We start from the raw sequence: 26,769 nt of genomic DNA, 5'->3' as shown, positions 1-26,769 counted from the left end.
ACAGTATGTCTACTGTATGCAAATGAAGCAGTCCCACACCTTTGAAGGGTCAGGAATCTCCACTTTCATCTAATCAGCATAATTGTTGTGACAAATCCACATGGTTATTCTTAATTAAAATCATCCCCTGGCCCAAGCAGCCCCCAGCGCTGTCACAGGAAATAACACATATGTAAGCAGCTGATGAGACAAGGGAGACCTGTGCTCAGTTGAAAGAGGAAAAGAGGAAAGAAAAAGGGCTTTAAAAGGCTTCTTTCCCCTTTACAAATGACTGATTCCCTGAGCTAACACTAAATGTGCTTCTGACTCTGATACCTCTTTAATGTTTAAATAGCGAGGCCTCTTTCTGCCTCAATTACAAGAAGTCTGAATTCGGTGCTTTTGTCTTGAAGAAGAAGCCTGACTGCTTTGGCTCCCATAAAGAAGTTCATGCATTACAGATTTAACAATGTAATTTTGGGAAAATTTGAATCTATATATTCAATGGCTCTTAATATAAAATAGTGTGCGTGCGTGCATGTGTGTGTGCGTGCGTGCGTGCGCGTGCTTATAATAGTTTAAACACCTGACACATTCTTTTTTTAAATAAGAAATGTAATTCTTTTATGCTGAGAATTTAATCATTTTATGAACGGTGGATCTGTGCATACCCAAAAGGCAGCATAACCAATCCTCTTAATCAAAACTTAAACACTTCCCATTTTAGGGATCTGTGCCATAAACATTTATTTGGAAATCTATAACAAAAATCAATTCTCTTAGTCGCTTTTTAATGGCTGCCTTGAGTATCCTGGATGAGCGAGCGCCTGCTTGTTAATGTCTTGGTGCCCATGTTTAGGAAAGTGTTTGATAGCATTGCCATCTAGGGGCAGGATATAAGTCTCTGTGCTGAAATAAAGTGAAATGAAACAGCTGTCTCTATTGACAATGTGCATATGTTTGCTGGTTTATAGTCCAAATGTTCTCAATTTTTCAACCACGTAAAAAGGTAGCGTTTTAAATGCTTTAGTGCCTCCCAGCGATGTAATGGATTGTGGTGTACAATCTGCATAGGGATGTTGCTGAGGGGTGCTGTAGTTTTACTGTTGATGGTAAGAATTATGTGTTGTTGTTTTTTTCTGGTCAAATTAAATTTTACTTTCAAGGGGCAAAAAGACATTTACAATAATAGTAGTAATATTAATAGTTAGTATTAATAGTAATAATAATAATAATATTAAACGTAATTTCTATATTTATTAAATATTTTTTTTATTACTTATTTTTATAAATAATAATAATAGTAATATTGCTATGTGAAAAACATATACTAACTATATTTGTGTCTTTTGTGTTGTAGGGTAACATTTTTCAGGCTCATGTGTTTGGGTTGGAGCCGTACACCACATATAATGTACGTTTAGAGGCAGTTAATGGAGCAGGTCAGGTGTCTAGTCCTTGGACCACTGTTCGGACCCTTGAAGCCTCTCCAAGTGGCCTGGCTAACTTCAGCGTGGAGAAGAGAGAACACGGTCGAGCACTGCTGCTACAGTGGGCTGAACCAGCCTCTCCAAATGGAGTCATTAAAGTATGCTACCCACAATGATGGTAACATTGCAATATCACGCTCCAGAATCTGCCATCGTTTAACATATTTATATCCACAGATGTACAACATCTTCAATGAGGACAACTTGGAGTTCAGCGGCCTTGCACGTCAGTTCCTGTTCCGCCGCCTGGAACCGTACACGGTGTACACGCTCGTTCTCGAAGCTTGCACTGAAACAGGCTGCACGAGGTCCGCACCTCAACGCGTAACCACCGAAGAGGCCGCCCCGTCTTCTCAACCGCCTCCTACGGTACAGCAGGTCCAATCCCGCAGCGTGGAGCTCCGTTGGTCTCCACCTGCCCAGCCCAATGGCAGGATCTTGCAGTATCAGGTTCTGGCTGTAAGTGTGGAGGATGGCAGGGTACGGAGTGATGAAGATGACTCGTTGAGAGCCAAGATTGTTTTTATCCAGAACGACACTCAGGCTAACAGCTTCTCATATAATATGTCTGGCCTTCTGCCCTGGAGCAGGTACAAGTTCCGTGTGCGTGTTTCCAATGCGGCAGGATACACTGATAGCTCCTGGCTCACGGTTCACACCAAACAAGCTCCTCCTAGAGGATTGGCTCCTCCGGTTGTCCGTCATATAGAGGGCAAGCCTAATGAAGTCTTTGTAGCTTGGACGCCTCCTTTGGAGCCCAATGGTGTTCTTCTGACGTACAGGATTCAGAGGGACAACGTTGGCTTCCATTTCAGCTTCGACTCGAGCGTGTTCAACTACACTGATGTGGATTTAACCGCATACACTCTCTACAGTTACGCAGTCATTGCCTGCACCGTGGCGGGGTGTGTTACCAGTGAGTCGACGCAAATCAGGACTTTAGAAGCCGCCCCTGCTAACGTGGCGCCGCCTATGGTGTCTGATGTCACTTCCTATTCATTCAATGTGTCGTGGACTGTTTCATCCATCCAGAATGGTGAGATCGTGATGTATATTCTCAAAATGAACAATGAGGAGATCTACCGCGGGAAACGGTCAAGTGTGCTGGTTTTGGATCTACAGCCACACATTTCCTACAGCCTCGTCTTGACGGCCTGCACCAATGGCGGCTGCACTGCAAGTTCACCCATTCCAGTCCAGACCAGAGAAGCACCGCCCTCAGGGATGCCCACTCCTACTCTTAAAGTCACAGGCCCTGAATCAGTTGAAGTCACATGGAGAGAGCCTGTCCAGCCAAATGGAGTGATCATAGGGTATGAGCTCCGTCGAAATGGGAGCCTTATATATACTGGCATGGACACCCGTTACCACGACTTCACCTTACTCCCCAGTGTCGAGTACAGCTACATCATCACTGCCAATAACAGTCAGGGTGCCGCTACCAGTCTGCCGGCGGTGGCCAGGACACAGCCTTCAGCGCCCTCTGGTGTGGCTCCCCCCAGACTGCAGGCTCTAGGGCCATTCAGCATTATGGTGCAGTGGGAACCCCCTGCACGACCTAATGGGGTCATCATCAGCTACTCACTTTACAAACGGGACCCTGCTGAGCCCAACGTGAAACGCTTCATTTTCGCTTCGCACCACAGTGCGTTTCAGAGTCAAAGTTTCTCCCTCACTGCACTAAAGCCGTACTACAGGTAACAATACCAGCATGCAAGTCTAACACTGTTTAGTCAGGGTCTTAGTTAAATACTTAAATACTAATACCATAAATACTTAGTTGACCATTAACAAAAAAAAAACTGAATTGCTACTTATAAAGTGCATAAATAATAATAATACATAAATAAAATGTATTATTATTATTATCTATGTATATCTGCTTTATAATCTGCTTCAAGTACATACTTTTTTATATTTGAGGTTTACTGTGAATATTTGCCTTACAACATAAATTGACCCAGGCCCAAAAGTATCTGTTCATTAATGAATAGCATTTATAATTATTATGTAAAAAAGAAAAAAACAGTTTAGTTGCCTTTGTTCTTAAAACTTAAAAATACAACTAAAAGTTTTCTCTAAAATTTTTGGGCTAAATATGGATGGATCAATAGAATTTTTTTAATACAATTGTAAGTTTTATTTTTATTTTTATATATATACCTGTTAATATACATTTAACTGGTCAAACTTACAGTTGCTGCACACGAGACAGACACACTGATAAAAACAAACGAGAGAAGGAGGAAAAGGAGAGAGAGAATCTTGGTGGGGGAGGGAATCAACCTTGAGCCTTTTCTAATGTTTCCATCCTTGGCATAGACAAAGACGGTCAGATGGAGGAGGCACTCAAATGAGGGATGACTAAAGTCTGGAGCTGTATACGTATGTTGAAGTGAAAATCCAGATAAGTGGGGTGATGATAATGGTTCATCAACATTATCAACTCGCCACTCATTGCCTCTTTCAGATGACCGTCCCTTTATTCTCCTGCTCTCCTCTCTTCTCTCCCTTTTGTCCTTCAGTCCATCGCTGGTGACCTTCTGAAGGAGAAAACTGTTCTTTGTCTATACTATACTATACGATTGATAAATAACGGCACTTTTTACCAGGATAAGCACAAAAATGCTATACATTTACATTCCTAAATATTCAAAATCAATAAAAAAAGTAAAGTAAAAAAAAAAAGATTGTAATCATAAAAAATATTTGGCTTTAACTGAAGTAAACAACATTGTACATTACACCCTGATATTTTACAACCGTGTTTATTATTTTTATGTTAGTTTTTATTTTATATATTATTATTTATTTTCATATATCATTTATTTGTATTAATAATATTATTGGTTGTTTGGTTGTTTAATATTTATTTTTTACAGTTATGTGTTATTATTGTTTATTTTTATTTTTAAATATTATTTATTTAATACTTATTTGCATTATTATTATTATTGCAGGTACGAGGTAAGAGTGGAGGCCTGCACCCTGTTAGGCTGCGCTGCTAGTGACTGGTCTTCCATACAGACGCTTGAGTCGCCCCCTGCTGGCCAAACTGCTCCCCTTCTGGAGCTGCAAACTAACCCTAAGGGCATACAGACAGTCTTTTTGCTGTCCTGGTCTCCTCCAGCTGAGCCGAATGGGAAATTACTGCACTACGAGCTCTACCGGAAACATGTGTTAGACACTGAAAGCCGATCTGCAACTACACTGGTGTACCGCAACTCATCAACCTCCTGTCATGATGACAAACTCCTGCCCTACACAGCCTACCAATACCAGGTCACGCGGCTGTTTCTCATTTCACTCAATCGTATTGTACACTACAAATTGCTTTGGTGACCATCATCAATTGATTTGAACTTGTTCAACTTTTTATATCATTTATTATACCTTTATAACGTTTTCAACTTTTTATATAATTTACTATATTGCACAAAGAATGAACAGATTTTTGAGTGGTGCTTGTCTGTGGAAGTGTTGTGGATAGATGGCAGAGGGTTGCTGTTTATTTGCTAAAGTGTTTCTAGTCGTTTCTAAACTCGTTTCTAGGTCATTGCTTACTGTAAGCCTGTGTTATTTTAGTAATATTTAAATAATTTTATAGTGTTTATTAATATTTTATTTTTATATTTTCTTATTTTATTTTACACTTAGTTTTAGTAGCAATTTTTAATAGTTTTAGTGATCAACAACACTGCTATAAGTCTTTCTAATGCATGATGTTTTATGAATATGAAATAATCCCTTTGGGATACTTAATACTTTATTATTATAGTACATAACATTCTAGTCTAAACATGATAGTCCTCAAGGAATATTTAATTAGCATGATTATTTGTTGCTGCTGTGTTCGGTGTTTTGCTCATCTATACCCTTTCATTCACGTAGACAGGCGTTTAATCTAACTCACTAAATTCATCGCACCACCGTCCTCTTACGAGACCTTTCTTAATTGACAGCCTAGCCTTTGGAGCAAAATAACATTAGCATTTGACTGTCAGGCTTGAGAGGCGTGGGCTGATCAGGACTAAATTGATAGAGTTTGCCTGATTGTTCCATCTTATTTATGAGCGGTAATTTATGACAGCTGGCGGGCGGAGCTGAGTGATGACGGACACGCGACAGGGCCATTAATCTGAGCCTGGCTGAATGCTGACGATTACGATCGAAGCCATTGAATTAGCTGTTAGGCCTCCAACATGTACACGTATTGGAAAGACCTTTTAATGCCTATTGGCTTTCCCTGGGGGAGCTGCTAACTATACCGAATGTGTCGTGTGTGTCTATGTCTGCTTATTTAATGGTATAAAATTCTGTTCGTCGACCATTTAAAGTTTCAAGGAGTCAGGACTACCACCACTACCATCTTTATGTTTTTGTCCTAATGTCACGGAGTCGTCTCCCTTTTTGTTGTGTTTCGTTGTACTTGTTCTCACACAAGGGCATGCGTCCCTGTGAAATCAAACCCATCCCATGTTAAGAGGCTACATATTTTATTGACACTTTTATGTAAAATCTTAATTAGCCTAGTGCTCATAACAGAAAAGGGAACTTTTGGCCCTGTGTCCATAACTGGGGGCGTGGCCACGGCCAATGAGGATCTGTCTCCGGGCAGATTCGGCCCTAGCGGTGTACACCCACATCCATTAGAGCGCGCTCATGAAATAGTTTTATTTTCCCGCGTTAATTACAGCTCTGTATGCAAGTGCTTCGGTGGCAATAAAACGTCTGCGCCGCATACAAGGGCATGAAGATGTCCTGCCTGACTCCACTTTAAAACGTAGCACTCATATCTCTTTTCACAAAATTCCTATCCGGGAATCGGAATGATTTATCAGTGAGAAATTAAGGTTATCGCACTTCTTTGTCCCGTGTCATTCATAACGCCGCTTTTGGGCACACACACGCGCAAAAGTGTCACTCTTTCTTCCTCACTGTCTTCCTGCCAACGTGACCTTTTCTCTCTTTGGGTGACAAGAGGCTGTTTCCGTGACTGCCCTCCTTCTCTTCTGTCACCCCACAAGACCTCCGTCACCCACTTGCGCTCCAACACGTCTAGTCGTCAGTTTTGGCAGTGGAACGGCTTCGGATGGGAATGTGAAATCAGCCGGTGCCTCGTGCAGTCTGTGCGTATTGCCACTTAGATCTATCATCTGGATTGATCACGGTGTAATTGCCTATTATTGAGGCTAATTTAACCCTATCCACAGGAACATCCATCTGCCGCCTCTATTATAACTGACAATCTACAAATTACTTACCCATGCAAATAGTGACCCCAGCTGACCTTTTCCTACTCTTCCTGTGTAATTATTCAAACAGCTCGTCTAGTAAATAAGATTACTTCACCTTTCCATGTGTTCATTTACTCCTTGATGAAGGTGAAATTTAATTTTCATGTAGATTCAGGCCGGAGTGATTCTGTAATGGATGCTGATGTTTTGGCTATTAACGACAGCAGGGCTTAGAGAGTGCAAGACTACTGACTCCTCAAAGTAGTTGAATGGCTAGTTTCCTTTTGCAAAAGGCGCCAGGTGGGTCCATCAGGTGAAGGTGACTCCTCTTCAAGAGTAGGATGGTGCCGAGTCTCCATTCTGTCTGCTGGGCCGCTTCAGAGCCGGTGTCGGTATCAGATCCGGTCTTATATCAGCCCAGTAGGTGTTAGAGAGACCCCAGGCATCTCAGTACACTCACCTGTAGCTTTGCATAATAAAGTTCCTTCCTTTTCTCATGCACATCTATACCAGTCGGTCTCAACTGGTGGGTCACGACCCAAAAAATGGTGGTAGGTTTGTTCCTTTGCAAACAGCAGAGGAAAAACAATGCTACATGTTGGCGCTGTGGTCTACCAGCAGGTAGTAAAAAAGAGAGAAATATATATATATAACATACATTTATATAACATTTACTTAAAACTTACTTTGCAACCGTTAAAAAAGTATGTTCTATATAGTATGAATATAATCAGGACGTACTACATCCACCATGTTGTCATTATCACATGACCTACCAACGCCAGTTTCGTCACTTCACCTTCATTCATAAATCCTCTCCTGTGGCCTCATGGGATAGTAAAGTGTCCATCGAATGCACACTTCAGAACCTTGCCGGAAGTAGGTAATCCGGAGACTTTTTGCCTACTGTTCAAACACTATGTATTCGGACATACTTCTCTGTTGGCGTACTGTTTTTCGCATACTGTATAGTAGGGAAGAATGCGATTTCGGACGCAGCGAACCTTTTTTTCCTCGTCATGTAACACCGATTGTATTTTGTTTCCGTTTCTACTCCATAGACAGACGAGTTCTATTAAAAGCCCATCTGCCCGAATGAAGACATTTTTTATACATATATTTTGTGCTTTTATTGTCATGTTTATGCTTTTTGTTCATATTCTGAACAATGAAGCATTTTGAACTGATTTGTATGTGTGTGTGCTATAAAATATAATAATTATTACTATTATTATTTGATTTTATAACAATGTTGTTTAACTTTGGCCATCTAGGTGTGGGCTGTAAACTCAGCAGGTCGCGCTGGAAGCCCCTGGGCTCAAGGTCACACAGGTCCTGCTCCTCCAGAGGGGATGAGCCCGCTTAAGTTCCTGCACATCCACGCCACCTCAGCTGTGGTGGACATCAGCCCACCCAACAAGCCAAACGGCATTGTCAGCCTCTACAGAGTCTTCACACAAAACAAGGACTCGTACCAGCTGGTGCATAATATACAGTATAATATTCTTATACATATATAAACAACTAAGAATGTATATTAACAGAGTTTTAACTCTTTCATAACTGTGTGTGTGTGTGTAGCTGTCTGAGGGGACTTCCCAACAGCAGACTCTCCATGGTCTTAGGCCCTTTACGGTGTATTCTGTCGGCATGGAAGCCTGCACCTGTTTCCTGTGCTGCAGCCGAGGCCCCTTGAGTGAGCTCCGCACCCAGGCCTCTCCCCCGGCCCAGCAGTCCCCGCCACATCCAGTCGCCCTCACCTCCCGCTCAGCTCGGGTAGCGTGGGACATGCCTCTTCAACCCAATGGCATTATTGAGAGGTGCAGATCTCACAAAAAATTTGTTTAGGTTTCCCTGATATTCAAAAGAACCGCATTTATTTAAAGTACTGTAGTAATCTTTTGTAACATTATAAATGTCTTTAATCTGTCCTTGTTGAATAAAACTATTCATTTCTTAATTCGTGCTGACCCCAAACTTTCGAATGGAAGTGTATTAAGGTAGTAATGAAGCATAAGTATTTGTCCCCCATTCACTCCCATCTCTGTAGCTGCGAGCTCCACATGCGGTCATCCTGTCCTCAGCCTCTGCAGCCGGTACCTGTACCTTGTGCCACTGGCCCGGTGGAAATCAAGTTCTTTGGGATGGGGCAAAGCTTCAACATCACTGGCTTACTGCCCTATGCCAACTATGAGCTGTGTGTGGTGTCTTACAATAACATGGGCAGCACTGTGTCTGACTGGGTCTCCATCACCACACTCAAAGAACGTAAGGACTCGCTCCTGTTCGGGACTCGAAGTAATGTATAGCTCTGATTACTTGTTGCTAACGGAAATCATACATGCACTCCCAGTCATTCCTTTTACCATCTGAAATTCTTGAAAAATGATTTCTACACTTTATGGCACATTAATCAAACCCCTCTCTGGTTTCTTTGTAGCTCCTCAGTATAAGGAGCCGTTTGTGGTGCAGAGTAACCTTACCCATGTGTTTTTGGACTGGAGTGGATCTTTCTCTCTGAACGGGCCTCTGGGAGAATACAGTCTAACCGAGCACAACCTGCGCATCTACAGCGGCTTCCACAGCTCGCTGCACATCCCACGCACTTCTGATAAAAGTATGACAACTATGGTTCTACTGTGACATCGGGCTGGGTCTGATTTGTCTTACTAGTGTCCCCTCTCTCATCCTCTCTCCTGTCTCTTTTCACTTCAGCCTTTGCATTTCAAGTTACCTGCACCACTGACAGCGGCAGCGCCAGCTCTCCTGTCATTAAATACAATACGGCCACTGGTATAGGTATGTTTACTCAGGCCTGGCGGGTGAAAGTGATTGGAAAAAGCGAGCAATGTCTCCATTCTGTCTGAGCCGAGCTGTTCCTGTGCCAGTATCAGTGTTGCAAACTCGTAGGGCTCATTGAAGCTCCGTTCACTATATTGGTTTTGCAGAGTAAATAAATGGTAAAAACTTTTTAGGAATTGAAATATAATAACTTGTTTAAGTCACACTGCACACTGAATGCAACTGAAAACATCAGTGGCTGTTGCAACCCTCGTTGCAGACTTCTTTTTTTTTTACTACTTTCGAACCTCCCGAACTTCATGTGGTGAAACGCTCCTGGCATTAAGCTACCAAAATTAAAATATGAGGAACATACTGTATTTACTGTAAATATGGGTGTGGTTTCACATCATTTTCAGCAAATATGCAATGTATAATTAGACAAATATTTATATAATCATAATATATTTTAATGACAATGCAAAAGTGCAATGTAATACGAAAGTACTGGCAGTCATTATGTTAATCTATATCTCAATTTACTTAATAATAAAATTAAACACTAAACAAGTGTGTAAAAAATGTATTATAATTGAATAAAATCCTCTTTTATTCAGAATTATTGAGAGTAAGCTGTGGAATAGCTGCTAAACTCTTCCCATTTAAGACTAAATATTTGTATTATTATTTTGTTTAATCCTTTCTCTGTTTTTACTAATCTAAGCATCTCACTTGTTGCCCACAGATGCAGTGGAGACCAGTTCTGGGGGTAAAACAGGTTTGTATGGGGCTGAATACAAGTTCTATAATGAGTTATGGTTCATCATCCTCATGGCGTTCCTGGGTCTGCTGATGCTGGCTCTGATAATGGGTCTGGTGCTGAGAAGAGCCCTGAGCAAGCCTCCCTTCATCAGAGAGAGACCTCCAATAGTGCCCCTGCAGAGGAGAAGCACCAAGTATCCGCCTAATGACGCCTATTTGGTGAGAGACTGAAAAAAAGCGAATGTTTTCTTAATGGTAACATTCTACAAATTGTAATAAGTTCATAAAGGTGTATGTTAAATTATAGAAGTGGAACACAAGTTACAGATTATTTTTCATATGCAGTTGTACTTGCACAAATGTTTACATTCACAGCTGCAACATGCATTTCCTTCAGATGTCCAGAAGAGGGAGTGCTAACTCTTCTTTTCCCACTGCTACTGTATGGCGATAGAGACAATGTCATAGTCATGGATGCTATAACTATGTTCAGATTAGCATACTACTCTTACTATACACTACTGTTCATAAGATTAGGGTCAATTTGAAAAGAAATTAATACTTTTATTCAGCAAGGACGTATTAAAAGTGACAGTAAAGACATTTATACTATTACAAAAGATATATATTTGAATGAATGCTTTGAAGAATCCTGGAAAAATGCATCACGTTTTCCACAAAAAAAAAAAATCTATATTGTATCTATATTCTTAATTATAAGATTTTTATTTTTATTATATTTTTATTTTTATTTTGTTTGTTTTTTTAGCTGCAAATCAGAACAATAGGATGATTTCTGAAGGATCATTTGACACTGAAGACTGAATAATGCTGAAAATTCAGCTTTACCATCACAGAAATACATTACATTTTCATAAATATATTTATTTTAAATTGTAATAATATTTCACATTATTGCTGTTTTTACTGTATTTTAAACAAATAAATCCAGCCGTGGAGCGTTAGAGACTTTTTTCAAACACATTTAAAAATCTTACCGAGCCGAAAGTTTGAACAGTAGTGTATATGTATATATAGTATACGTACAGCATTAAGTATCCATATTTTCTTTATAAAATATCCAGAGAACTACCATATGCGCAGTGTATGCTGGTTATTCCCACAATGCAATGCATTTGACTTGACCATGCATTCTTGCTTGAATTATAAGACAGATATATAACTGTTTTACACAAACGTTGAGTTAACATGCAAAATTCACCCATATTTATACCTGGAAGCTGAATTAAGCATACAATCTGATGAGGTCATGTGACAAAAATCATGTTTGTCGTTACATGAATTGTGTTTCACATACTATTTGAAAAAAAAAAAAACAGTAGGAAGTATACAGTGCATACTGAGCAATATTCAATAAGCAGCCAGCTAGTGTTCAATTCAGAACATGAAAACTGCCCCAATGACTAGTGGGAAAGAGCAGAGCGTGTGAAGTAAACATACTGTATACTCCTCTATACACTCCCAAGCTTTAAACTGTGGCCTTTCTCTTTGAATCTGCTGTTTTTGATCTGCTCCAGAGCCCTTCCTCTGAACTCTGCTCTAATCATGCTTCTACTGCTCTGCTTCAGCCCGATGCACCGATGGTAAGCGCACTCCTCTCTCTCTCCTCTTCCCAGTTTGACAATATACCGGACTCCTCCTGCAGTATAACACTAAAGCGCTTTGCCATGCACACTGAGGTACAAGCTCTCTGAGATGTATTCAGGAATGGTTTATCACCATGGCCTGCTGCATTGGCATGTTTTGCCCTTTTCTTCATTAGTGCTACTTGCTAAGGAAACTCTTTCTTATACTAATTACAAATACCGAAGTATTTATACTACAGACATGTCTTTTGTGGCATTTGCACTTTTGCATGTCCCTTTTTGTAAAAATCTAGTCTCTTTTCATGTGTGCTTCTATTTCTTTCAATTTCCGTTATGTTTTGGATTTTGTTTTTTGCAGTTGACTGGCATTGCATGCAGAATGTGTATAGCTGGGTTGTTGTGAACCTCTTGTCTGCTCATCTTTTCCTAAGTGACTCGCTGCTGCATGCGACCGAGAGGCTGACGTGGGTGTTTGTGCTTTATATTGATATCTCAGGGTTTGACTGACACTAAGATCGGAGGCACCAGCAACCTCAGCTATCAGGCCAGCATGTCTGTGCTGCGCGTTCCCAGCCAGAGCCAGCTGAGCCATGCCTATTCCCAGAATTCCTTGCATCGGAGTGTTAGTCAGCTGATCGACACTCAAGATAAGAAATCATGGGACGCTGACCTGCACGGCACGGACAGCGGAATGGTGAGATAGTGTCTCATAAGGGATGATGCGGAAAGATTTTGTATCACCTTTACAAGAAAAAAACATTTTAAAAAAATGTCATTGCTAATGGGCTGACGGTACACTCCGCTGCTTACTTTACAAATAAATACATTTATACGATATTATTGGTTTGAGAGCAAATGTTGTATTATATAGAGTGATATGATAAATAATGCACACTACCGGTTAAATGTTTTCTTTTTAAAGGGATAGTTCACACAAAGATGAAGATAAGCCCATGATTTACTCACCCTTAAGTCATCCTAGGTGTATATGACATTCTTCTTTCAGACGAACACAATTAGAGTTATATTAAAAAATGTCCTGGCTCTTCCAAGCTTTAGAATGGCAGTGAATGGCCGTTTCTGTTTATAAGTCCATAAAAGTGCATCTAACTGTCGTACGCGCATTCACTAGCGTTCCAGCTTATGACGTAGGATGCTCCGGTGTTTTGTTCTATCCTCTGCGCTTCCACGTTCACCGGAACATACGCTACTCCTGCGTCCTACGTCATACGCTGGAACGACAGTCTCTCGTGAACACTAGTACGACAGTTAGCGGAAGTTAGAGATTACAGTTTGTAAAGTTTTAAATATGGATATTATTCTTACACAAACGCATCGCTTTGCTTCAGAAGGCCTTTAACACCCCGGAGCCATGTGAAGCACTTTTATAATGGATAGATGCACTTTTATGGGCAGAAACGGCCATTCACTGCCATTATAAAGCTTGGAAGAGCCAGGACATGTTTTTTTATATTACTCAGATTGTATTCGTCTGTAAGAAGAATGTCATATACAGTATACCTAGGATCACTTGAGGGTGAGTAAATCATGGGCTAATTTAAATTTTTGGATGAACTATCCCTTTAAGAATTTAATTCTTTCGTTCAGCAGGGATGCATTTTAAGTAAAGATAAAGACAACATTTTTACAAAAACTTTATCTCATTTAAATGCTGTTCTTTCTAACTTTCTTTTAATCTAAGAACTTGGGGAAAAAAGCATATCACGATTTCCACACAAATATTAAGCAGCACAACAGTTTAACATTGATAATAAGAAATGTTTATTTAGCAGCAAATCAGCGAATTAGATTGATTTCTGAAGGACATGTGACACTGAAGACTGGAGTAATGATGCTGAAAATAAGCTTCGCATTCCATGAATACATTACATTTTAAAATATAGTCAAAACATTTTAAACTTATAAAACTCTTATTTTAAACTAATCATATGTCATACAGTTTTTACTGTATTTTTCGATCAAATAAATGCAACCTTAAGTTGGAGGACACAAAGATTTCTTTCAAAATCATAAAAAAAAATCATACTGACTTAAACGGTAATGTAGGAAATTGGTTGTCAAAGACAACGGTCAATTATACAGTACAGTAGACATTTTACAAAAATATTTAGGTACATATGACAGAAGAATGCCACAACTGATAAATCAGAATCAAGAATACTTGTACATGTACAGTGAGAATGTATCATGTAAAAAGTCAAATTCTTTTTATATCACTGTAAACATTTCTGTCATTTCTTACCAACAGTTTTATTTAGCCCTGGTCGTTTAGCCTGGCTAAGGATTTGTCATAGCTGATGATGATTGATGACTATTATCTTTTTGCAGTATGTGGGTGATGAGGAGTTTGGGGAGACTATTAAAAGCTACAGCTCAGTGAAGAAGGAGCAAACCATGTTTACAGACACTCACTTGTAAAGCCTTCATACGGAGAACGTCCTTGGGGAATAGAATTCTTCTCCGACTTATTCTGCAGATGAGTGAATTTCACATTTACAACAATAAAATAAGGCAGTGATAGTATATTGGTTTGTCCATGATCAAACATAGTGGAATGTAACAGGAAAATACATGTTTTTCATAATGCTGGAATTTTTATTATTTGTCAGAGATGTGTTGGTGTATGTGCATATTGACTACCTCTGACTTCATTGCTTCCATATTAATCATAGAATGACTTATTTACGTTACTACGTGCTTATATTCCATTAAAAATCCATTACAGTGACATTTTTAAATCCAGTCGAGCTTCACCTTCTGCAGATCATTTGCGAATGTGAAAATTGGCATTATTTACCCCTCATCACGTCGCCCGAAACTCTTATGACCTTTTTCCAATGGGACATTAAAAAAAGTTATCAAAGTGATTCTTAATACCTAGAGAAGACTTAAATGATAGTATTTGATCTGGAACTATACTTCTATTGAAATTTAGTTTAGTCTGATTTCATACTTGTACATGTTATTATCGGACATAGATGATTTTTGCTGTAAAATGTGCTTATTAGCATTGATGCAGAGAGGAAGCAAACTGTTCTTAAAATAACACTGTAGTATTATAGCTTTAAATGGAGTCTTATGACCGGCTGTGTAGCTATGAAATATTACCGCAGTCATAAAGTATTAATGAACTGAGTCTCCAAATTATTCATGCCAACATAGAGAGGAAGTCCATTTCTTCTGTCTCTACAGACACATGAATGAGAAAGATAATCAATCTAGTAGACATATCCTAGACCTAGACTCTCTGTATTAACTCTTTCCCTGCCAGCATTTTAAAAAATTGGCAGCCACCGCCAGCATTTTTTATTAAAAAAAAACTTTCATGACCCGTATAATATTTTGTTACAAACAAACAAAAAGCAACACTTTGAACAGAAAGCTGATAAAATTGCCTGTGTTTTGATCTGGAACTTCTGTGCTCTTTCAGAAGGTGCGTAATAGCGCCCTCTATCGCATAACAGTGAAAACAAGGAAAGCTGGAAAAGTCCGTCAATGGCGGGGAAAGAGTTAATGGAGATGACCGCTAACGTGGTGTTGTGCCTGCTAGACTGAGCAGTAGTGTGTACGCAACTGTGATGATGCCAATGGACAAAGTGTCTTAAATGTCAAGTTAAACTGCAAAAATTGTCATCAATGTCACATGTGGATGTTTTTCATAGGTTGTTTTAAACCTGTCAAGTGTGAATATATGTATACACATGTTATTATTATTTCACATAGATATTAGTACAATTGAAATGGCACTATCATAAAAAAACATATTTTTACATGTATTTTTTTTAAAGATGGTCAGTATTATTTATTGTTGCAATAATTTATTTTTATTTTTTTTGTAAAACTGTAGCTTACGCTAAGTTTAATCAGAGGTTTGTGTGGTTATTGTGTCTTGTACGGCGATGGAACAAGTGCTCCTATACATGGACAATCGTTGATCTAGAAAGTTGTGAAATGTAAAAAAGTTGTGCTTGTAATGTTGATGTTTCCATACTTATTAAAAAAAGCAAAGAGTCAGTTCTATTTGGTTACTTTATTGTGCCACTGGAGATGTACAGAAGCTGAGTACCAATCTGCAGTGCATGTACCATTTTCACATATATTTTTCCATATTTCATGTAGCATGAGCTGTAATTTCCTCTTTAAGCCACACCATGATCTGCGCAGCAGGTATGATAAAACAGTCTTGATATGATAAAACATAAAGCAGTCTTGTTAGATATAACATACCTAATCTGCATATTGAAATGAAGAAGGCTCATCTTGCCTGGAGATGAAATCATACAGTATCCAGGCTGAAAACATAAATCAGGTTGTGACTATTTCTGAATGCAAGCATAAAGTTTCATACTCTTGTCAATTTAATATTCCCCATCACTGAAAAATATCAGAGAGCAAATAAATGACATGGGGAATCTGTTTAAAAATATTCAATGGGTGAAAAAAAGTAATAAGACTATTTTTAGATTGCTCACAAGAGTTATTTAATAGGGCTAGTGGACAAAGACAAAAAATTTATAATTTATGCAATTATTTATTTTATCAAAAACCAATGTATGCATATCCGGTTTTTGTTAACAAAAAAAAAAGAGGAGTACACCAGCAAACCAGTTTTTTTGTAATCCTTAAAAATTATTTTATAGATTTATGAGCAACATAATTTTAGGACTTGACAGGTGGTTAAACATGCAGATTTTCCAAGGGTTAATTATTTTCATTCATTTTTCTAGCTTCATGCTGTTGTCCATAGAACTTTCTGCTTTTCTTTTACTCGTTATTAAATTTCAGGCTATGTGGCCTAATGTCAACAAAATGTTTACACGTATTGCATAGCATTAATGATATCTCATCATTCCCATCAAGTACATACTTTGTTAAAGGCTTCTATTTAGTTACAATTAAAACAATAATCTCACTTGCAACATATAACTATATTAATAGCATATATTGGATATGTATCACTGATATACTGTATATTTCTCTCTGGTAGGATATATATCCTGTACACAAAGTGTAATTGCTGGGGAAAAGTGACCATGCTCATCAGTTTACAATGCGAAATAAGATCCATGTCAAATATAAATAATCCATTACCATGTATTCTTATTAACAATAAAGTCGAAATGCAAATGATAAAATTATACTTTGTAATGACATTATTCACAACATTATTGATTAATTTAGACATTTGCATTTTAAATACAGAGAGAACCTATTAGTACAAATTTTCTTTTATATTTTGAATTGTGCATTACCTTTAAAACTGGCAGCTGTCTTTAAACATGCTTTTTTCCTTTTTCTCTCTTTTCTTGATAAGTGTCTTATTTGTGAGCTGAATTGTACATTTGGCTTCACTTAAGTTGCATAATGGGATAAACCAACTAACCCAAGCCTCACATCAGGAAAAAAGCTAAATCGGCATCTTAATCAACAAAAGGCACTGAATGAATCCCAGAAATAGATAGAGCAAGAAAAAAAAAGTTCACAGAGAGCAAACCGTTTGAACGGCAGCAGCGGTGGAGTCTAACCTGCACTTCAAACCTGATCATTAGTTGAAGTTCACCTTTTCAATCCTTTCATTATAAAGGGATGTAAAGACAGACAATAAAGTGCATCATAGTGTTTTGAAGGTACCGTTAGTGGACAGTAGCATTTGTTTAAAAAGCAACAATTTATAAGAGAATAGCAAACCATTAAAGCAATAATCTACCGAAAATCTGCCTGGATGTTCTTCATCCCATGTGAAAGGAGCGGAGTATCCAAACTGATCATTTCCATACAGTGATAGCAAATGAGGACCTCGGATGTCAACACAGATTATCAAGACAAGGCTTTTGTAACGTCAACTTCATTCTGTTCCTCAGACAGACCTCTGACTATAAAGTATTAGCCGAATGGACCACTTTTGTTTTTATGTTGTACAGTACATTCTCTAATCTTTTTAGAGTTTGAGAAGCCCTGCTCTCCATCCGCATTCATAGTATGGAAGAGAGCAGCCCAGACATTGTGATAAACGTATCGTTTGTTGACCCATGAAAGAAATGGCTTTTAAATGATACGAGGGTGATTTTAGTTTAAATTCATGTTTAAATTCTCAAAAACAAGATACATCTAACACATAAACTAATATCGAACACATTGCTCTTTTAGATTTTGCAGTGAAGGTGCAGGCGTACAAAGCTGGGGCCTTAATTATAAAACGTGCGTATGCACAGATTTGATCTTAGCGTGTACGCTAAAATCCACGCCAGGGTTCATATTTATAAAAAGTCCTTAGCGCCACATCAGGTTCTAAGCAGGCGTAAGCACTTTACCTTGAGGCAGAGAGTCTTGGGAGTGTTTGAAAATCTAAGCAATTTTTGCTTTACTCTCAAGTAAAGGATTTGGACTGGTGTTCTTGTTAATGACAATAGTGGGCGTTTACAAGGCGGAGATCTGAAAGCATTCAGGTCCGCACAATTTTAAGAGTTTGCGATCTGGAGGAGAGTCTTTTCTCTAAATCACACATTTGAGGAATGATCTTAGGCCAAATGTAGGATGGTTTCTATGCTAGATTTTATAATTGAGGTCCCATAACTCTAATTAGTCGAATAAAATTGATTGCGTCAAGTCAGTTTTTGTTCATTTGCTCCAGTGAACTTTAGGCAAATGTATCTAATTTTTTAGCTTGTAAAAAGCAGATAAGAGAGAGCAAAATAAAATCTAAACTCGTTAACAAGACACATGAGGAAAGCCAAGCGGCCATTTCTGTGGAGGATTTTCCCTTTAGTCCTGTACACAGTGAGTTTTTTTTAGCTGTCAGCTGCCATCCTGCCAAACCTTATGATCAACATTCACATCTACACCCTGAAACGCTTCATCGTTTCAACTACCTTGAGATTATTGTATTTGGTATGACCTCTGTGTATGACAAATCTGAGTAAAGCATCACTCACATGCAGCGTCAGGGCCCTTGCGATGGCGTGGGGATGTGGCCACTTTAGTTGGCGAGGGTGAGGCGGTGCTGGACGAGTCGCTGCCCCCTCCATCAACTGCTGTGGGTGGGGGGCTCAGCTGCGGAACCGGAGGTGCCTTTTTCCTACTTAGAAAACTCGCTTCAAATGTCCCTTTCCTCCTCCCCCCCTCCGCTCTGCAGTCCGCAGCCCCCTCCTCCATCAAATGAACTCTTCGTTGCTGGTCTCCAGGGCTGTCTGGGGGTTTGCGTGTGGCTGCAGACGGGCTTTCTGGAGCTCTAGACCCCCAAAGATCCACGGTAGAGTTCCTTTTGTCTGCGTCCTCAGAGCTGTTCTCCCCCGCAGACTGGCGTATCTCGTCCTCGGTGGATCTGCATTGTCCATGGTTCTCCAGCAGGGCTTTGGTGAGGTTTAAGCTGTGGAAGTCTCTGTAGCTGTGGAAGCTCTCTGTGCGTCGAGCACGGGCCAGCAAGGGGCTCTCTCGGTACGGCCGCAGGGCTCCGTAGGTGGCCGTCTCAATGATGGGCTCCTGAGCCTGCAGCTGGAGACTGTAAAAATGACAAAATACTGTATTGCTAATTTTGTATTTTAACGTAAGAGTGGGTCCAGAATGTGTCTGGCTTCCAGTGTCATCCAGTTATTTTTAGCTATATAAAACAGCTTGTTATGCTGCTTGATATTGCAAACTTACTATATTACGGTATTTTAACATATTGTTATAATCATAAACTCAGTGGTTTGTAGCACAAACAGTTTTTACCATTTACTGCACTTTTATATGCCTCTAATTATTTACCTAAAGAGCAGCTAATGCTGAAGTAGCATATGCATAATATGCAGTATATTCTCAGTCATCTGAGAGCTTTGAGTGAGGAAAGGACTGAAATATAGGATGATATTGTGTGACTGCCATAAACGTTTGTCAATTTTTAAATATGTGCTTTTAAATGAAACACAAATGGTTGAATTGCTATTAAAGACATACTTATACTCTTGAAGTCTCATATTATTGAAGATTACATAATGTGATAAAATGTAACAAAATAAATTTATGTGGGATCCAAAATGTAGATTTATGGATGAAAAAACACCCAAAACTTGGTCCCTTCACATAAAGAAGACTAGGAATATAGCGGCAGTCATTTAGTTGTATGGCTCTTTTAACAGCTGTGGTCACTATGGGGTAAATTATTTAGTGAACTATTTTTTTAAGACCTGTTCACGTCAAATCCAAATAAAGTAAAAATGAAAATCTAAAATGTAAACTTTTTTGGTACCACATGCTGATTTTTATTGTTGTTTGAGCTTGAATATCGTAATGACAGCAAAATCAGCATTTACACAATTAGAATTTCATCTAGCCCCCAAATACTGTATAAAATTGGCATGAAGGAGTTGTGGTGCAGTTTTATTCCAACAATTCCGACTCTGGACTCTAGTACCTGGAGCAGGACTCTCGCAGCCGGCTGTGCTGCAGCACTGAGGGGGCGGGGCTAATGTTGGGCGTGGCACAGCGAGATGTGCTCAAATCACATTGGTCAAGCAGCTTCAGCAGTTCAGCCTCAGTTGGACCTCCCATCTCTGCAAACAGGTAACATCCTTTTAAACTTAATCCAATAGGCTTTTTAGATATACCTTTTTTCCAGTACAGTAATAATCAGACCTGGCTCACGCCTAGCCTTATCATCAAGGCTCTTGTTGACTGTGTCCATGGCGGTGGTGAGATCCCACATCTGAATGCTCCCGTTTGCATGGCCAGTGAAGAGGTAATGGCGTGGCCTGGAGCCCATGCGGCTCGAGCCCTCACACTCCCGCACTGTAAAACAGGTGATTGTGGTGCCATCTACAGACTGCACCTCACAGATCCTGAAATACAGATAGAAAAACATCAATACACAAATAATTCATTCATTCATTTACTATTTTTATATTATATCAATTAGTGCTGGGTAACCCTTTACAAAACATTTATATTTGTTAAAGTGTCCCTATTATGGATTTTTGAAAATGACCTTTCATGTAGTGTGTAACATATAGCTCTAAGTGAATGAAAACATCCTGCAAAGTTTAAAATCTGAAAGTGCACCGTATATAAAGTTATTGTCTTCCAAAAGTAAGAGTTGACTCTGAGTCAATGAAATTAATCATTTTTTATTTATAATGCTATAAATCATTTCTATTTCTAAATAAATCTGAAAAAAAAAAATTATCATAGCTTCCAGCTAAATATTAAGCTGCACAACTGCTATATATTTTTTATACAGTCTATGATTTCAACATGTACCTCTTCCCCGTAGAGGAGAGACGAACAAACAGTTTGTTGGTAATGGGAATGACTTTCTGAATGAACACCTGTTGGTCGTCTCGCTCTCCAAATGGACCTGAATAGAAACAGCACATGATTAGAACAGCAGTTCAGCTCACAGGACAATGGAGGAAAATAGCAGCTTCTCAGTTCTTCTTGTACCTTCACTTCCTGATATGGTGGAAATCTACAATCAAATCTCTCACCGATGTCATTGCCGGAGGAATAGCTGCTGTGGCTCTCCGTCTCCTCCAGTGAGATGATTTTAAAGGAGGCCAGTGGAGTCGATCCTGGCTGAGTGGAGATCATTCCCCTGAACCGAGTCACCGTCCACGTGCGTACATGATTATTATCAGCGCACACTTCAACAAAACAAGGCCAAAATTATAGATCACCATCATTTTTCATTATATTGTCCAATGTCTGTGTAGTTTGTACCTGAAACTAAGTGTTTTTCAGAGAGCATGATCTTAGTGACGGGGCTGCGGTGGACAGTGAAGGTTTGGAAGAGCTGTGGACCAGATCCAACGGTCTCTGGATGCTGAACAATGACACGCACGGCCCCTGAGCTGGTTCCGTAAGCTATCTCAATCCAGTTCCCACTCACACCTGCAAACACAGTGAGATCAGTGACTGATCAGACTCACCACCACTTCATTGAGTAGTTAACCATCACTGGACGCACTGGTTTTAGGAGTCAGGTAGACACTGAGGGCTGTGATGGCATCATTTGACGGGTCGTGGTACAGCTCTGTCACCAACAAGTCATTATCCTTCATTCTCAGAGGAAACTTCTGCATGTCTGAGAGTGGAGAAAATAAGGGTAAGTTAAGTCTTTCCTTTATCTTCTTCTCATTTCACATATTTCATGTACATAAGAAGATATTTTAAAGAATGTTGGTAACCAGACAGTTGACGGCACTCTTTGACTTCTGTAGTATTTTTTTTTCCTACAATGGAATTCAATGGCTACCGTCAACTGTTTGGATACCAACATTCTTTACAATATCGTCTTTTGAGTTTAACAGAAGAAAGAAACTCATACAGGTTTGTTTGGAACAACTTGAGGGTGAGTAATGACAAAATGTAATTTTTTGGGTGAACCGTCCCTTTAAAATTTGACACAAATATATAAACGTCAAACACGTGGATCACAGAACTACATTTGGATGATGAATTGTGTATGAGTTTGTAACCTACTTACTATGTGAAATTAATTAAACTGATGTCTTTATGCAATTTTAATTACATTTTCAACACTGATTCTGTTACTGCCAGTTTTACATCTCATTAATGACTCATGTCATATAAAAATAAATTCACTGCAGTCGAGAGAAGATAAGCAGCTTACCAATATAGTAAATTGAGCCGTTATTACAGCCCAGCAAGAGAAAGGAGCCAGCGGTGTCACAGCTTGTGATGGGCACCACATCCTGCACCTGGACAAGTGATATATTGCGAACGACATAATCAAATATGAAACCTGATTATATGCTGCTTGTTATGAAAAAAAAATTAAACTGGCATGACTGTTGTAGAATAAAATCTGAATGGCTTTACCTGCCAGTGCTGGGTGACGGCGTTCCACACTCCTACCTTCCCCGTGTGACTGGTGGCGACTAGCTGACTCCCAATGAAAAACAGAGAGTCGACGGGTACTCCGAGACTGAACACACCTTCACAAAGGCAGAGAAACATTATCTCACAAAATCTACACACATGAGTGACTGCGCATTTCATTTCTGTTCTGTCCTCCCACCTATTTCACTTCCGCTCCCTCCGTCCTGGATACTCCACAAAATAATGCTGCTCTCCGATGACGCTGCCACCATCTTGTCTTTATCTCCATGTGGGCCGCCCACAACTTTAGCATTAAGGGCCACCCGCTCAATGGCCCAGTCCAGGTAAGGGCTGGAAAACACCTGCTGCCAGCCTGATGATTCCTTTATCCTAAACAACAATCACAGTCAACCTATGGTGAGTATAACCTTTATTATATCATATTTCAAAGTCATGTGATATGTAGCTTTACCTGTAGCAGATGACAAAATGTGCATAAGCAGCTACAATCCAGTTATGATGGCCAGCCACAATCAGCACCTTTCTAGGGTCAACTGGTGATCCTATATCAACATAAAAAATACAAAACAATAACCCAGTATGTTTAAACACCAGTAGGTCTAAATGGAGTACATTAAACTAAACTAAAATTACATTTTTCAGAATAATAAAACCTTCAGACTAAACTGAATCATGCTCACATGTTTTTTGTTTAAAGGTATTTATGATTTATATAAGAAATGAGCACATAAACTTTCACCATATTTCCAGTTCTGTAGCATTCAGTGGACACTGTAATACTGATAGTAAAATGTATTAATAATTTAAGTAATAAAGTTTCAAGCTTATGCATTTAAAAAATAGGATAATACAGTAACAAGTATTTTATGATGTTTTAACTGCTGGCTTTTGCCTATTATTAGTGACTATAGTACCTTTCTTTTTGGACCATTTCAACAAATCATCTGCAAACACATTTTCATTTGTTTCTGTTCTGTCAATTATTACACAAATGATCTGTGATGTGGATTCTATATGATATTCAGTTTGCATTGTGATAAATAAATGCACCAAAATGCAATAAAATGGTTAAAAAGAAGGCCAGTCTGTTAACTTGTTTGCGTCAGATTGTTTGTTGTAGTCCGTTAGCCCCCCTCCCCCCTCGGCTCTCTTTCTATCTCTCTCTCTCTCTCTCTCTCTCTCTCTCTCTCACATGACTTTGCCAGGCACAGAGGACATAAAAGGCCTTTTAAAATGACCTTACCCTGCCTACTGCACTGCTGCGTGTAAGGGGAATACTGTCTTCATGGCACACCCACCCCCCTCCTCTGTGTCTGTCCATACCAGAATGGAGCAGATGCTGTTCTCCAGGTCTGTATTGAGACAGCTAATATCCAATCCAATTCTACAGCTATTATCTTGCTCATGTGAAATTGCTAAACTACTGTTTATCATATGATATAAATATAAGACAAAACCCCATATATGGGCATACATGGGCATTTTACATGGGTCTTTTTAACTATACTTTTTATAAAAGTGTGGCTTATATATGTATGAAGATATTTCTTTATATATATATATATATATATATATATATATATATACATATGATATATACATATACATGTTTTTTGAATGTGTTTCATGCCAAAGCAAAGGCTTGTACTCACCCAGTCTTTGCGGTCCATCTGCCCCAGAGGGTCCAGGGAGAGAGGACTGAGGGCAGGAACGGAGGTAACCCCCCTCTGCACCACTGGGGCCTGAACGCTCCTCTGGACCTGCGACAGCTGCAGCCTGACCAGCACTGCTCCTCGCTGGGAGAGCTGAAGGACACACACCAGGCACATACTGATGTTAGAGTTAAGAAACGGTGACTGTTTTAGTCTCTTTCTTCTACAGATCTACTCTCACCCTACCTGGTGGAGGGAGGTAGCCATGAAACAACACACTTCCACACGACGATCGCTCCAGTTCTTCACAAAGCAGTAAGCGGCGGACTAACCACATCAGTGACAAATAAAAACACAAGGCAAGAATTATACATAGATGCAACTGTCAAGTGATCATAAAAAATATGTTTTTTAACAGATGTATCTAGTCCAGTTATGCCATACCTAATGGTGTAATACCATAAAACTCAGCTTCATGTCGCAGGATACTTATGTTAACCCCCCTATCAGAGAAAGCAGGAATATAACACACGTAAAAGAACTATACAGATACTATGTATTTCTGGGATATGAAATGGATAAGAAATAGGCATATCATATCTCACCTCATGTCCAATTCTTTAGTGCGAAGGAAGTTTAAAATGGGTGCAAATGCTGTTGGGTCTCTATCAATAAATATCTTATAGAGAAAAAAAATCTGATTCAGAGTTGGAGTTTTTTTCTTAAATTTTATACACAATTACAGGTACAAATGGAATTTAGGACTGGGTCAATCAAATGAATAAGTATGATACATATTTCTACTCACGGCTCCAGTTTCATCCCGTAGCGTTGATATTCTCCCACTAAGTAAACTGGGCAGGAAAAACACATTTATACAAAGCTAATCTACGTCCATAGAATAATGACTACATTAGTTTAATTATTCAACAAGAATGGATAGAGCTTTAGCAAATTTGCATACAAAGAGGATATCTGGTGTGATAATTCTGGGAGATCTATTAAAGGGTTTATATCATAACGAATCAAATTTTTCCTTTAACTTTTCAGATTTATATAACATAGCCTGTTAAAATTTCAGAACTCAGAACTCAAAACTTTCTTCCAGTTCAAAAAAATGTAACTGGGAGAAACAAGGCTATGGTGCTGCTTCAAACATCTTATCTTACCTTGAGAAGAAAGAGTCAGGAATCCATGTCAGAGTCTGCCTTGATGTGCTAAATCTGAAAGCATATAGATAAGATTTACGATGCAATCACTTCTCTTTTTTTTTCTCTTTCACTTCATGAGCTTGAATGATCTAATATGCAATTTACAGTTATTGTTTCGACAATAAAAATGAATAGGGGTCACCTAAAACGTGTCATTGTAATTTATTTTATTATTTTTTGCAACGCACAATTTTATATAGTATTAATAATTTAAGTAAACATTGTATTTTGGGGGAAATTGTAGCATCTTCTAAGTTATTTTTTTCTTTTGTTTCTTTTTTGTTTCATTTTTTCTTTAATTATGATGATATTTTAGGGTTTTGTGATAGGCTATATCATGATATAGTTTAGGACATGTAGAAACGGGGGATGAAGGAACTGAAATTGAATTGTCTTCTTGGTCCCGTTATGTAACGTAACATTAATAATGTTGGCCCTGTTCAAGACGTGTACACTGAGTATATAATGTGCTTTGTAGTTTAAGACGTGGTTGTTACCGTTAGCTACATATTAGCGCTCATCGCATCACATCAAAGTCAAAAGCCGCTGCACAGCATTTCGTCTCAAATAAAACTGTTTTGACTCCCGAGTTTATGTAAAGAAGTCATGACGTCAGCGTACCTCATTCCTCCGACATTCAGCTGGATGATGTCACCCATTCCAGATGTTGAACTGTTCCCAATTCCAGCCATCCTCTGATTCCGCACGGTTAGCGAGGAGGAAAGCACGCGATCTGAATATCCAGTTTGTGCATCGATCCAGCTGGAGACCTCAAGATTCTCTTTATTCTTCCTCACGACCCAGCAAACCCATAAATTATGCGTCACAAAAACGGCGTATGAGATGGAGCTGTTCGTACACAGTGTTCTCCATATTCAGAGTTTTAATAAACAACTCAAAACATGGCCTTCACTTATCAAAGGCCCTTTTATGTAGCCTATGGGACTTGGGATAGCTACGTTCAGTGTTGTGGGCGCCATAGAGCGATGCTAGAACGCTGTGCTGTGGACTCATCAGAGCGTCAGCCAATCGGATAGCGTCATTCCTGACACAGGACGCAGACCACGCCCAGTGTTTTGGAAGTGTGTCTTGCGTAGAAAGCTGGACTTCTCACATCTATAGTCTTAAAGGTGTACTCAATATTTTTTTATTGCTAAGTAAATACGTTTTTACAAAAAAATATATATTTTTAT

At 39.1% G+C, this 26,769-nt stretch overlaps 2 protein-coding genes across 2 annotated transcripts in view; one reads left to right on the top strand and one right to left on the bottom strand.

Annotated features, from left to right (window-relative positions):
* ush2a (Usher syndrome 2A (autosomal recessive, mild)) overlaps positions 1–18,801 on the top strand; it is a 207,058-nt gene extending 188,257 nt beyond the window's left edge. Inside the window, exons 62-73 of the mRNA XM_079632841.1 lie at positions 1,340–1,567; positions 1,647–3,166; positions 4,430–4,751; positions 7,981–8,187; positions 8,288–8,526; positions 8,757–8,974; positions 9,147–9,323; positions 9,422–9,505; positions 10,233–10,468; positions 11,788–11,853; positions 12,353–12,550; positions 14,206–18,801. Of these exons, the coding sequence (XP_079488967.1) occupies positions 1,340–1,567; positions 1,647–3,166; positions 4,430–4,751; positions 7,981–8,187; positions 8,288–8,526; positions 8,757–8,974; positions 9,147–9,323; positions 9,422–9,505; positions 10,233–10,468; positions 11,788–11,853; positions 12,353–12,550; positions 14,206–14,295 (3,585 nt within the window). The 3' untranslated portion in view covers positions 14,296–18,801. The remainder of the gene's footprint in view (positions 1–1,339; positions 1,568–1,646; positions 3,167–4,429; positions 4,752–7,980; positions 8,188–8,287; positions 8,527–8,756; positions 8,975–9,146; positions 9,324–9,421; positions 9,506–10,232; positions 10,469–11,787; positions 11,854–12,352; positions 12,551–14,205) is intronic.
* kctd3 (potassium channel tetramerization domain containing 3) lies at positions 14,215–26,568 on the bottom strand. Its single transcript, XM_079632840.1, has 20 exons — positions 26,198–26,568; positions 25,535–25,588; positions 25,174–25,219; positions 24,971–25,044; positions 24,810–24,868; positions 24,612–24,692; positions 24,366–24,518; positions 23,165–23,255; positions 22,892–23,082; positions 22,693–22,808; positions 22,484–22,571; positions 21,818–21,934; positions 21,571–21,741; positions 21,339–21,494; positions 21,112–21,208; positions 20,491–20,693; positions 20,270–20,408; positions 18,810–19,375; positions 16,105–16,169; positions 14,215–14,347 (listed from the first exon to the last, which is right to left on the bottom strand). Exons 1-19 carry the CDS (start codon positions 26,266–26,268, stop codon positions 16,105–16,107), a joined length of 2,538 nt encoding a protein of 845 aa, XP_079488966.1. The 5' UTR covers positions 26,269–26,568; the 3' UTR covers positions 14,215–14,347.
* Positions 26,569–26,769: the final 201 nt, after the last annotated feature.

The sequence above is a fragment of the Phoxinus phoxinus genome (genome assembly GCF_949152265.1).
Source record: "Phoxinus phoxinus genome assembly, chromosome: 13".
NCBI lineage: Eukaryota > Metazoa > Chordata > Actinopteri > Cypriniformes > Leuciscidae > Phoxinus > Phoxinus phoxinus.
The sequence above is the reverse complement of the archived record's forward strand: the minus strand, read 5'-3'. Positions and strand labels throughout refer to the sequence as shown.